The sequence below is a fragment of the Macaca mulatta genome, chromosome 11, assembly GCF_049350105.2.
Source record: "Macaca mulatta isolate MMU2019108-1 chromosome 11, T2T-MMU8v2.0, whole genome shotgun sequence".
Classification (NCBI taxonomy): Eukaryota; Metazoa; Chordata; class Mammalia; order Primates; family Cercopithecidae; genus Macaca; species Macaca mulatta.
In genome coordinates, this window is record NC_133416.1 from 92,262,343 (window position 1) to 92,276,676 (window position 14,334).

General features: G+C 33.1%; 1 protein-coding gene across 1 annotated transcript in view; it reads left to right on the forward strand.

Annotated features, from left to right (window-relative positions):
- LRRIQ1 (leucine rich repeats and IQ motif containing 1) overlaps positions 1 to 14,334 on the forward strand; it is a 133,797-nt gene that overhangs the window by 31,996 nt on the left and 87,467 nt on the right. Inside the window, 2 exon segments of the mRNA XM_077953101.1 lie at positions 3,115 to 3,155; positions 3,157 to 3,307. Coding sequence (XP_077809227.1) covers positions 3,115 to 3,155; positions 3,157 to 3,307 — 192 coding nt within the window.

A 14,334-nucleotide genomic window follows, 5' to 3' on the forward strand; every position in this document is an offset into this window, starting at 1 on the left:
CATTATAACACCTAATGGGATTAATAATGAACCCTTGTATCAACTGATAGTACATAATCAAATTTTTCTAATTTCCTAAGTGTCTGGGTTTATTGGAATCATAATATCAATAATGAGTATATATTACATTTATCTAGGACTTTGAAGTCTCTTTAAATCTGCAGCAGTCCTCACGGCTTTTTTTTCCCCCTCCATTGATTTGTTGTAGAACCTGTGTGAATTGTCTTGCGGAATGTCCTGCCTCAGGCTTTGTCCATTTACTTTTTCTAGTTTTATTGAAATTGTTTCATTAAACCCTATATTTTCTATAAATTGAAGTTAGTTTAAAAAGATTTGATTAAATTCGAAAGTAAGCTGCTTTGGCAGGAATTCTTCATAGGTGGTGTTCTGTGCTTTATATTTGATTACATCAGCAGTCATACAGTATTTGACAGTTTACTTTTAGTGATGCTACACTTGAGTGTTGGGTATAGCTAATGATAACCTAAACACTCCATTATAAAGTTCGCCATCAACCTTTCATCTAATGTTCATCCATTGATTAATATGACCTGGATCAATTAATGCAGCAGAGGATGTGATTTGTGAGTTTTCTATTTGATCATTTCTTCCACAGCTTTTAAGCTGGAATTCTTTAATCAGTTAGAACTATTTTGTTATTCTGAAATGCTTTGTAGCATAAAGTCAGGGCTAAATGCTTACTATTGTATTGACAAACTCTTAAAGTCTTAGTGACCCTAGTTACTTTCAGTGGTGCCAACTTGTTTTTGGTTTGTTTATTTAGTTTGTTTTACTACTTGTTCTACCTTTCTCTCTCTCTCTTAATATACTTATGAAAATACACATTTTTATAGCTCAGAATATTTTAGTCAGTTGCTCTGTTATTCATTTTGATACTCTAATTGTTTTGTGAACTTGAATTGAGGATAGCAAATATGCTTTAGACTTACAGCTGTATTCATATTTTCTTCCACTATATTCCATGGTTTGTGGCAACATTATTATAACCACGTGCCATATCTTATCCATAAAATAGCTTCAAAACAACAATGCCAATATTACTATTGACAATATAACTTACTAATTTTAAGATTTCTTTACATTTTTTGTCCTTGCACTATCCCAAACAGATATGATTAAAATGGTATGTTATAAAATCATTTGAAATATTTTATCTTTGGGATTAGGTTATAAATTTGATAATTTAGTTTTCTACTAATTTGATAAATTAATCACTTTTCCCATTTGATTGTATTTTACTTTTATATGTAACACAGATTCGTGATTCCAAAATAAAAACTACATTAAAAAAGCATACTGAAGTTATTGTGCTTTAGTTCCTGTCCTTTTCACTCTTCTCTCCTGTTTACTTTTATATGTGGAATTTTTGTATAAAATGTACATATATAATATATAAAACATATATATGTGTGCATCTATATATATGTACATATCTAAGGAAATACATGTGTGTATGCTAATCCTCTCACAAAATGTAGCATATTTTAAGTACTGTTCTTTATCTTGCTTTTGACAACTTATTATGGAATTTATAATTCTTTTTCCATAGCTACTTAATTTTCTATTGTGTGAAATAACCAGAGTTTTCCCATTTTTGCCTTGCTGATGGATATTGAATGGTTTCCAATCTTCCATATTACCATAATGAATATAACATCTACTTAATTTCATATTTAATCAGATATATCTTCAGGTTAATTTCCTGCCATTTTTATCAATGGGCCAAAAGATATCAATAATTTAGGAAGATAGTGTCAGACTCGCTTTATATATATTGTGCCTATTCTCATCCTGCTGACAAAGACATACCCGAGAATGGGTAATTTATAAAGGAAAGAGGTTTAATGGACTCACAGTTCCACATGACTGGGAGGCTTCAAAATCATGGAGGAAGACAATACAAGAGCAAAGGGACATCTTACATGGCGGCAGGCAAAAGGACTTGTGCAGGGGAACTCCCATTTATAAAACCACCAGATCTTGTGAGATATATTCACTACCACAAGAGCAATATGGAGGAAACTTCCCCCATGTTTCAGTTATCTCCACCTGGCCTGCCCTTGACATGTGGGGATTATTACAATACAAGGTGAGATTTGGGTGGGGACACAACCAAACCATATCATTGCCGTTTAGTACTTTTACCACAAATGCATGATAATACTATTTTCTTGGCTTTTTCTTTTCTGTTTATTATGCTGTTCTTTTCTATTTTGAGTTAAATATTTAATTCAATTATTTTTAAATCTTTTTTTAATCATATTGACATAAATACTTAAATCTATAGTTTTCCCTCTGAGCAGTGCTTAGTCTGTAACTTCTGACATGTAGATATTTTCATCATTTTTATAATTTTAGAGTTTTTAAAAATCTTTTATCTAAGATTTAAAATTTCCATATAGAAAGATCATTTTTTTGTTGTTGATTCTTTTTAGTTTCATTGCTTTATAGCTGGAGAATAATTTTTGTGCTATTTCTCTTTTTGGAACTTATTTTGGCTCTCTTGCTAATCTAATATGTGGTCAATTTTCATGAATGTTTTAGATTTACTTGAAAAGGAGGCAGGGTTTTTTTATTATTATTATTGGGATAAAGAGTTTGTTTTATATCTATAAGATCTACCTTGCTGATAATTTTTCTTAAGGTGTTCTGTTTGCTTGATTTACTTTGGACTGAGGAAGTTGAGTTATTGTGAATTTGCCTGCTATTGATTTATTATTAATCAGCCTTTTTTTTTTGGTAAATCCTTTGGTTTCTGTTTTGTGAATGTTGCTGCCGTTCAATTTTATAAGTGCATTATCCTTATTGTAAATTTTAGCTTTGACTATTATGTTTCCTTCATTTTCTCTTTAATGCCTTTGAAACTAAATTCTACCTTGTCTGATATGGTTTATTTTTATCTGTGTTTGCCTATCTGGCCGTCTTTTTTATTTTTAACCTTTTGAATCAAATGTAGACATTTATTTTTATACATTATAGATTTAGGTTTTATTTTTTGCTCCAAGTTTAAATTTTTTTCTCATATAAGCTATAACCACTTGCGTTTATTAATTCACCTTATATATTTGGTCTTAATTCTGTCATCCTACTCAGGGTATTCCTTCTTTCTGGAAGAAAACCTTGTTCACAATACAGGGGGTCTGCCATCACTTGGGCTCCTCTACTTCTTACTTATCCCTCGCACAAGTCTGGATTCCAACTGGATTATGTTGGTCCCAGATACCTATTACCTCACTTACAAAAAATTCGGATTGTAATTTCCTTATCTCCCACTTACACTGGAATTGTAAGTTGTGTTTATTTTTTATTTTGTTACTCTTTATGGATTTCTAGAGGAGGTATTGGGAGCATTGGATCTAGGCAGTCACCATCATCTCCTTTATTTTTTAAAATATGGGTAAAATATAGCTGTTTTCACAAAATAAGCTTTATTTTGCAAACATTTCAAGGCACACTTTTGAAAATATAATATATAATATGCTTTAATGTGTTTATTTGCCCACGTTCTTTTGCTGCTGCTTTGGGATCATTATGACTTCTCCCATATGGAAATGTTGACAGTTTTGACACAAATATTTTTACTTTAAAATTTTAGTTTAAAATAATTTTGTTGTTGTTGGAGTGAAGGCAAGTGCATTGATAATGTATGTTACTATATTGGCACACACTGAAGCAAACTTTAAAAAGAAAAAAAAGGCTGTTTGTAAAAAAGAAATGCTTCAATTCCCATTTACTTCGTTTTCATTGCCAGCAGTGCTGTATGGAATTTTTTTTTTTTGTAAGTAATGGATTTTCTGCGATAGGATATCAGCAAGATTTATGTGAAAACTGCCATGGTATTAATTGATGAACCTGAGGTGTCTCTGTGCATGCAATACAGAGCAAACAAGGTAAAAGACTTCTTTGGTGTCTGTTGGATACAATGAAAACACTGTATTTATTGAGTGTGAGAACAGTATACTTGAGAAAGTAGATTTTCTGAAGAGCAGTTGGAGTCTGTTTTTCATCTTCAGGAACTGCTTAGAGATTCTGGTTGAGCTAAGTGAAAAGCATAGATTTTGTCTTTCAGTGATATATTGATGCTAAGAACTCTTATGAAGGGACACAAAGATAGATTTGTGTTTATAAGTTAGTGAGTTATTATTCCATGCTATAATATTTCTTAAGGAGGTGAATAAAATTGGAAGCAATACCACAATATTTCACGTTGATAGTTTCAAGTTTAATTTGTTTCTAAGTCTTACTGTGCTATAATTATCACAGTAATTAATATGTAATGTTAACTCTTATTTTTATTAGAAAATATTAATGTACATATTTATTTGGTTGAGACTATTTGCATTTAAGTGAATGAGAATAGTGAATGCTTCAGTCTTTTTAAGGCAATTTATTTGAAATTAATTATGATTGTTTTCTATTCTAATTAAACTATGCAGTTGTAAAAATAGAAATATGCTGTGAAATATTCATACCAATTTTATTTTATTTTGTGTGTGTGTGTGTGTGTGTGTACATAGTAGGTGTATATATTTATGGGATACATGTGATGTTTTGATACAGGCATGCAATGTGAAATAATATCATGGAAAATGGGGTATCTATCTCCTCAAGCATTTATCCTTTGTTTCTACAAACAATCAAATTACAGTCTTTTAGCTATATTAAAATGTACAATTAAGTTATTATTAACTATCATCATGCTGTTGTGCTATCAAATAATAGGTCTTATTCATTCATTCTGATTTTTGTTTTCTTCTGTTTTTAATACATTAAGCAAGCATCTCCACTTCCTCCCAGCCCCTCACTACCTTTCCCAGCTTCTGGTAACATCCTTCTACTGTCTATTTTATGACCAGTTTTAAATAAGAAAATCTTTCATGTTGTCCTTTGTTTGAAATTTCCCATAAGTAAATTTATGACAAAATTGATAAAACTGTGTTTTCTATATGAGATGTGGAAAAAAAAATATTGAATGAATGTTGCCACATGATTGTTAAAGTTTATGAAATGGTTCATGGAAAACCTTTAGTACTTTGCGTTAGTATTTTTGAATTAGTTTTTAAAATAATAGCCAAAGCAAATGAAAAATAGGGGATTTATAATTTAAAATCTAGTTGTCTTTGCTTATCTTAATTTATGTTGAATTTCATTAACTTTCTAGCAGAAAGTTTTGAAGCTAAATTAATTTTGAATAAATCCATATTTGAAAAGTTATTTTATACATTTTATTTACATAAAAATACAATTTAGTATTATATAATAATAGCTTTCTTACTAACAGGTATTTAAGTGCTTTATACAAATTAGCTAGGTTGCTTTTCACATCACTGGCATGAGTTAGGTACCATTAAATGTTTTATGCTGGGCACAGTGGCTCACGCTTATAATCTCAGCACTTTGGGAGGCCAAGGAGGGAGGATCACTTAAGGCCGGGAGTTCAAGACCAAACTGGGCAACATAGTGGGGCCCTGTCTCTACATTTTTTTTTATTAGCCAGGTTTATTAGGCCATTTATGCATTGCTACAAAGAAATACCCAATACTAGATAAAAGAAAAGAGGTTGAATTGACTCATGGTTCTGCAGGCTTTACAGGAAGCATGGTACTGACATCTGCTTGCCTTCTAGAGAGGCCTTAGGAAGCTTACAATCATGGCAGAAGGCAAAGCTGGAGCAGGCACGTTGCAAGGCAAAAGCAGGAGCAAGGGAGACAGAATGCGGTGGTGGTGGGGATGTTGCCATATACTTTTAAACGACCAGATCTTGTGAGAACTCTTATCTCCAAGACAGCACCAAGCCCTGATGGACCCTCCCCCATGATCCAAACACCTACCAGAAAGCCCCACCTCCAGCCTTGAGGATTAGAATTCAACATGAGATCTGGGACAAATATCCACACTGTACCACTGAGCATGGTGGCACACTCCTGCATTCCCAGTTACTCGGGAGGCTGAGTTGGGAGGATCTCATGAGACTGGGAGGTTGAGGCTGCAGTGAGCTGTGATCATGCCACTGCACTCCAGGCTGGGCAACAAAGGGAAACCTTGTCTCGGAAAAAAAAAAAATTCTGACCCCACCAGATAAGAAAACTGAGACACAAAGAAGTAAAGTAAATTATCTAAAATTACACAGCTAGTAAATGATAGAGACAGGATTTGAAACTCAGCAGTCTATCCCTAGTGCCTAAGTTTTAAATTACCTTATTGTTCTATTCTTCTACTTCTTTAATAAATATACATTTAATAATTAAGATTATTACTATTTTTATACTACATTAAAACTCTTTATGCTGAACAAATGTAATGATTTTGATATTTTTTCAAAATGAAAAAATTTATTGAGTACCTATATGTATAAGCGCTTTTCCAGCACTGAAATATTTCTGAAGATGTAGCAATAAACAAAATAAATGGTTATCTTGACTTTTCCCACCCATAACAAATGACTCTCTTGACTTTAATATCATAGTGATATACATTTTCTCTCTATATATGGAATTGGATTAAATTATTTCTTTTATTAAATATTGAATAAAAATAAAAACTGTAAATATGTTAACATGTAAGAGTGATTATTTTAATATTCTTGTTCATGATATTTCTGTTTCTACAAAAACTTTAATCTGAAAAAAAATTTCTTTAATTGAAGCAATATAGTTGTCAATTTATAAATTTCACATCATATATTCCTAAAAATTATCATTGTAAATAGCAGAGATACTAAGAGTTTTTTTCCTACTTTATTTTCTAGATAATATTGCTTTCTGGAAAATTGACCACTAGTATCATAAATATGAAAGATTTGGAAATAATTCAACTTTTTCACATAGGCTTGATTACTATGTCGTGGCTCATAGTGCCTGGAATAATTCTTGCTTTCAAATGTTGTCTTTGAATCATTGGGAGGAAAAATAAAGTAAGAGAACTCTCTAGACATTTTGCTTATAAGAATCTTTTCCACTATTACCTATTCCATGATTTTTTTTTTTTTTTGGAGTCCACTAGATGGTGCTAGCTTACTTGTTAGTTTTGAAGGGCAACACGATGCTAAGTGCTGAAAGGGATCTTAGGTTATCTCATGAGTCTAGGCTGCTTAGTTTACAGATGAAGAAACATCCACATAGTTTTCATCTAACTCATGGCAGAGGTAGGGCTGGAATCCAAGTTTCCTGATTCCTGTTTCAGTATTACTCTTTCTAAACAACATGTATAATCCTGAAGTACTTTTGCACTAAAATTACAAAAACTCAAATGCAACTTTGTATATTTGTACGTGTGAATGAAAAACCATCAGACATGGCAATCAGTGAACAGCTGAAGGTGGCTGATCTCCAGTGAAAAACCTCCAGCCTAATTTAACATTTTTAGTTTTGCTGTTCCTTACAGAATTTTCTCCCCTGTGGCAGGAATGTTTTATTAGACCATTGGCTCATTTCTGTGGGAAGAATTATTTGAAATAGATATTTGTAGAAAGTATGGCTGAAAGCTAATTTTGCCATGGGCATGAGCCCTTTGAAGAGGAAACACACTTGGCTTAAGTTTTATTTTGTGAGATCTAGGAAACTTTTAAAGAGCTGTTAAAAATATATTTAACCAGTAAACTAAACAATATTTAAGCAAGTCTTTATTTGTATTATATTTAAGTCTTTCGAAAAGGCTCTTTCATATTTTTGTGGCTATGGTTTGTTTTATTTTGAATGGGGCAGGGGAAGAAATATCAGATATTTTATCTGGGAAAGAATAATTTTCTTAGAGGCATTAAGGAATTAATGGTATCCTAAGATAGGACTTGCTATAAGTTTATTTTGCTCAGTTGTCAGCCTTTATATGACAGTAAAGAGTTTGTAAAATTAGTACGGGCATGGTGGCTCACACCTGTAATCACAGCACTTTGGGAGGCCAAGCTGGGCAGATAGCTTGAGCCCAAGAGTTCGAGACCATCCTGGGCAACATAATGAGACCTCATTTCTACTAAAAATAAAAGAAATAAACAAAAAATAAGCCTGGTGGAGTGGTGCATGCTTGTAGGTCCAGCTATTTGAGAGGCAGAGATGGGAGAATCACTTGAGCCTGGGGGATCAAGGCTGTAGTAAGCTGAGATCACACCAATGCACTCCAACCTGGGCACCAGAGTGAGACCCTGTCTCAAAAAAAAAAAAAAAAAAAAAAAAAAAAGATTAAAGACAAAGGGTAGCAACCTCCTTTAACTTCATTCACATCTAGAACCCACCCCCCCACTTCATCCAAGTACATTTATGGATTCAATTACTGTTTAATCAGTTGTGAATAGAGTTTTTGGAATGTATATTAATATTTTCTTTCTCCTTTAATGTTTGACTCAAAATTCACCCTTCTCTGAAGCCTTATTTGGTCACCACAAATTTATAGTTTTAAACTCCTTGTTTTATTAAGAATAATTATTGGGGAATAATAGTAGCTATCATTTTTAGTAGCTATCATGTAAAAATCCTGTGTAAACTACTTTGAAATATTATTTTTAATCCTCATAATGAGATGAAGTCACCCTCACTCTATAAATAAAAGAGCTGAAGCTCAGAGAAGTTAAGTAACTTGTCTACCTTCAAATAGCTAGTTTGGGAGTAGACCTGTTTTTTCACAACTCAGGACGGCCTACTTCAGAACCTACGTATTTTTGTTATGCCACCTGCCTGTTGATTAAGTGTGGTACTGATAATATTAGCAATGACTCTCATGATTATTGTAGTTCAATCTTTTTATTCTTTTTTTTTTTTTCACTTTAAATGTTTTTGAGGGCATGCTATTTGGTGCCTGCAAATTTCTAACTGTTATATGTTTCTGTTAAATTGACCAGTTTCATCATTTTAAAATGTCGCTTTTCATAGGTTGTAAAGCTTTCTGCTTTAGCCTTCTGTGTCTTATATAATTAAACGAGCTTTCTTTTAGATGCAGGACTGTTTTACATTCTCAAAAATTACTGAGGACCTCTCTCAAATAACTTATTTGTATGGGTTATGTCTAGCAATATTGTCAAGTATTCAAAGAAAACAAAATTTTTATGTTTTATTAATTCATTTAGAATTTCAAATAATAAACCTTTGGATTCACAAAAAAATTTATAAATGTTAATTCTGTTTTCTAAACAAAGAGTTATAGTGAAAAGAAGGGTATTGTTACACATTTTTGTAAATCTCTTTAATGCTGACTTAACACAAGACATCTGGGTTCTCATATTTGCCTCTGCAGTCAATTTGCTATAATATCACAAGTCATGTGGCCTCTGGAAAACTCCATTATACTCTCTTGACCAAATGAGAGTGAAAAACGCAAATAGCATTTTGGAATTATTATAAAAACAGTGCTGACCTTACAGAACTTTTAGAAGTGTCTCTGGGAGGTCTCTGGACCACATTTTGAGAACCACTAGTTTAATGTTCACATGACGTATCTTTTTCTTTTTCTATCTTTTTTTTTTTTTTTTTCAGACGGAGTCTCACTCTGTCTCGGCTCACTGCGACCTCCACCTCCTGGGTTCAAGTAATTCTCCTGCCTGAGCCTCTCAGGTAGCTGGGATTACAGGCGCATGCCACCATGCCTGGCTAATTTTTTGTATTTTTAGTACAGATAGGGTTTCACTATGTTGGCCAGGCTGGTCTCAAACTTCTGACCTCGGAATCCGCCCGCCTCTGCCTCCCAAAGTGCTGGGATTACAGGTGTGAGCCACCGCACCCAGCCTCTATCTTTTTACTTAAAATATTTCTACAAATTTTGTTTCCAGTTTGTCTCTTTTTTGTAACATGAAAATTTGTTGATTTTGTTATTGCTTTATCTGGACTGGCTTACAAACTCTAGTTTTGATTTGCAGCTATTCATCCTTAGCAATTAATTATAATCATTAATTTCATGTAATCATTGATATATTTGAGATTAAACTCTCATTATTATTATTATTATTATTATTATTATTTTTTTTTTTTTTTTGAGACGGAGTCTCGCTCTGTCGCCCAGGCTGGAGTGCAGTGGCGCAATCTCGGCTCACTGCAAGCTCCGCCTCCCGGGTTCACACCATTCTCCTGCCTCAGCCTCCCGAGTAGCTGGGACTACAGGCGCCTGCCCCTGCGCCCGGCTAATTTTTTCTATTTTTTTTAGTAGAGACGGGGTTTCACCATGGTCTCGATCTCCTGACCTTGTGATCCGCCCACCTCGGCCTCCCAAAGTGCTGGGATTACAGGCGTGAGCCACCACGCCCGGCCTCTTATTATTTTTTATACTCTTCATTCTGCCTGTTTTTTTCTTTTTGCCCTTATTTATTTGGTTTGACTGAGGTTTCAAATTATTTCATTTTTCCTCTTATATTTACCAGCTATATATTATTTTTTTATTCTTTTAGGTTACTATAGATAATATGACTATACCAATAGTAGTAGTATTCTGTAATAATACAGTATAAATTTTCCATTGCTCTTTATTTTGTCTTTCATCTACAATGTCCCTTCTGCCCAAAGAATATCTATTAGTATTTCCTTTATTGTAGGTCTTTTGGTGATGAATTTTTCAGATATTATATGCTTAAGTATGTTTTTAATACACATAGGCACACACATACCCACAAACACATATATGTATGTGTGTGTGTGTCTATTTGAGGTATAGACTTGCCATTTGTATTGCAATTTTTGCATTGTAAATATATTTTATTGTATTCTAGCTTTCCTGGCTTAAGTTGATCCTTGAAATATAATTTTATTTTTCCATTTTTGAGATTTTTTCTTTGTCAATTTTCGTTACCTTAATATTCGCTCTGTTTGAATTCATTGCGCCTCCTAAATCTGTAGCTCAGTGTCTTTATTCAATATTGAAAAATTCCAAATATACATGTTTTTAATGATTTAATATATGTTAATAGATATAATTATTATATGTAACAATAAATATTTAATGTAATATAGAGGACATGATATATTTAATATCTTTTATATGCAATGTATGTCCTATAATTTTCTTATATATGTATATTTCTTATAATTATATTTCATTTGTGTCTCCTTGTATTTATCTGGATATTTTCTTTTAACTCAATTTACAGTTTCCTAGTCCTTCAAGTATATCTAATATAATGTTCAATTTATCCATGAAAGTGTTGTTTGCAATTGTTGTAGTTTTTTGGTTTTAGAATTTTTACTTGTTTTTTTTTTTAGTTGACATTTAATTTGCAATTTTATAGTATCTAGTATTCAAGTATTTAATTTTAACTTTTATTTAACATGTTCAGCCAAGTTTTGTTATGTTCTGTGTCTGATAACTTCATTATCTGGATTTCCAGTGGGTAGTTTCTATTGCTTGTTGTTTTTCTTTATTTTTGGTCAGATTATGTTATTTTCTTGCTTATATTTTGTTATTTGGCAGACAGAGAATACTACAGAAAAAAACTGCAACCAGTTAGAGGCTAGTATATTACTATTTTCCTCTGGAAGTCTTTATTTTTTACCGAGGGCAATCTGTGTGTAGCTAAATCTGTACATTGGTATTGAGATTATTTGAAGTTTAGCTTCAATCCCTCAGAACGATTCTTAATCTTAATGGATAGTGCATGCTGATCCCAACCAAAAGTAAGGTGGGGTTTCTTAGGCCTACTCTGATGAAGAGGGCCCTAGAAGCCAAATTGTGACCTCCTAGGTTTGTAAACTTTCTTTCTGAGAATTACTAGATATCCTGAAAGATGTGATCTTCTCACTTCTGGATCTTAACCCTATGATTCGGTATAGTACCATTTTAGTCCTTTAATGTCTTGAGCAGATATGTTTATATAATTTTCATTTTTTTCTACATATTCTATTTCTGTTTCCTCTCCTCGGTTATTTTCTTTTGGATTGCCTTTTTTTTTTTTTTTGTCATTTCCTATTTTATTCATGAATTCCTTTAGTAGCTATATACTTTATTAATTTAACGGTCACTACAGAAATTAAAAATGGACACTTTATTTATCTCAAGTTAATTGATATCTTTACCTCCTGTCTCCTGACTTATGGGTGTGTGTGTTGCAGGATTTTAAATGTATTTTTATTTAACTCTGCAAGGAAAATATAATGGTTATTTTATATAAAGTTTAATTATATTTGCTCACATTTGTCCTTTTTATGCCTTTTATTTCTTCTTCTTCTTCTTCTTTTTTTTTTTAAAGACAGATTCTCACTCTGTTGCCCAGGCTGGAGTGCAGTGGTGGGGTCTCAGCTCACTGTAACCTGCGCCTCCCAGGTTCAGGCAATTCTGCCTCAGCTTCCCGAGTAGCTAGGACTACAGGCATGTACCACCAAGCCTGGCTAACTTTTTTGTATTTTTAGTAGAGATGGGGTTTCACCATGTTGGCCAGGCTGGCCTCAAACTTCTGACCTCAAGTCATCCGCTCGCTTCGGCGTCCCAAAGTGCTCAGATTACAGGCATGAGCCACCGTGCCGGGCCTCTTCTTTTATTAAAACCTTGACTCACTTTTCTTCTTTTTGATATAGATCCTTTATATTTTTCTCTAGTGAGAAAATTGGTAGGTAGAAAACTCTACTGAATTTTGTCTGTAAGTATCTTTCCTTAACACTTACTTAAATCATAATTTGTATTTTTCTAGGTCGAAGTTTATTTCAGTAATTTGCAGATATCAATCTATTGTTATTACTATCATTATTAATTTTTACTTTCACCAATGCTGTTAAGAATGCTATCGGTTATGTCTGGACTTTTGAGGATATTTTCTGTCTTCGTCAAATATCTTTTCTTTGTCTTTGCGGTTATGCACCTTTACATTGATGTGTCTAGGAAGGGATTTCTTTTTGATTCATCCTATTGGGGCTTATTGCAATTCATGAATCTGTGGATTGCTTTTTAATTTTATCTATTTGTCTGCCATTATTTCTTCAAATATTTTTTCCTTTTCATTTTGTTTTCTCCTTCTGAAACATTATGTGTGTGTGATATATTTATTTTTATATCCTTGACTCTAGCCTTCTTGTTGCCTGTATTCTATATCTCTCTCTCTCTTTGATGCCCATAGGTAATTTATATGTATACATCGATGTCCCAGTTGACAAACTTGAAATTGCTCTTAGTCCAGGTCATTGAGTTTTAAAAATTCAGCTAATTCTAATTTCCATGTGGTTCTGTTTCTGTGTATTATATTATTTCTGCTAACTCTTATGATAACATATTGCATTGTGTATTTCATGCCTTTTATGGTTTGGGTTTGGTTTTCTTGTTTATTGTCATCTTTTTATTTGCCCTGGAACATAAATTCGTGGTTATTCTTAGATTAGGAATGAAAGTTTGGTCTCTAGAAATAATTTTTCAGGTGGCTGGGAATGGAAACAGTCTACAATCTTTAATGGTACATTTCTAGTGGTGGTTTTCTGATCACTATCTGAGCAAATCTGAGCTGCAAACCTTGGGAGTATCAGCTTGTGTTTATTATTTTTAAAATGAGATTTTTATCCCACTCTACCGAATATTGAGATTCAGGATAAGAGATGTAACTTTCAGCAGTGTATAGCTGATTGATATTCCAGCTTTCTGTGGGACTGTAGGTTATACCTGTCCATCTTAGGTGCATTTTGAATTCTGTTTCCTTAAGTTCTGAGGCTGCAGAAATAGATTGTCATATTCATCAGTTTAACAAATTTTCTCACTTTAAAAAGTGGCTTTATTGTTTTGCTTATCTCTCTTTGTTTACCGTATTTATTTAGATTTTTGAATGAGGATTCATTACTTTCATAGCAGCACTTTTAGAAATATTCTAAAAAATGATGACTATTTTTAGTTGTTTTCAGAGGTAAAGATGATCAGGCTATTTGAACAGAAATTTCTGAAAATAGATTATTAATTTTTTTCTAAATAACTTTTTTTTTTTTTTTTGAGACGGAGTCTCGCACTGTCGCCAGGCTGGAGTGCAGTGGCCCGATCTTGGCCAGGCTGGAGTGCAGTGGCCCGATCTTGGCCAGGCTGGAGTGCAGTGGCCCAATCCTGGGTTCAAGTGATTCTCCTGCCTCAGCCTCCCAAGTAGCTGGGATTACAGGCACGTGCCACCATGCCCAGCTAATTTTTGTATTTTTAGTAGAGATGGAGTTTCACTATGTTAGCCAGGATGGTCTTGATCTCTTGACCTCGTGATCTGCCCACCTCAGCCTCCCAACGTGCTGAGATTAAAGGCGTGAGCCGCCGCACCCAACCTAGTAACTTTTTATCTACATAATTAATGCATGCTTATTGTCTAAAAATTATACTGTAAAATGATAAAGTAGTAATCCATAATTAAATCATTCAGATACAGCCAGTGTGTATGAGCCTTCCAGATTG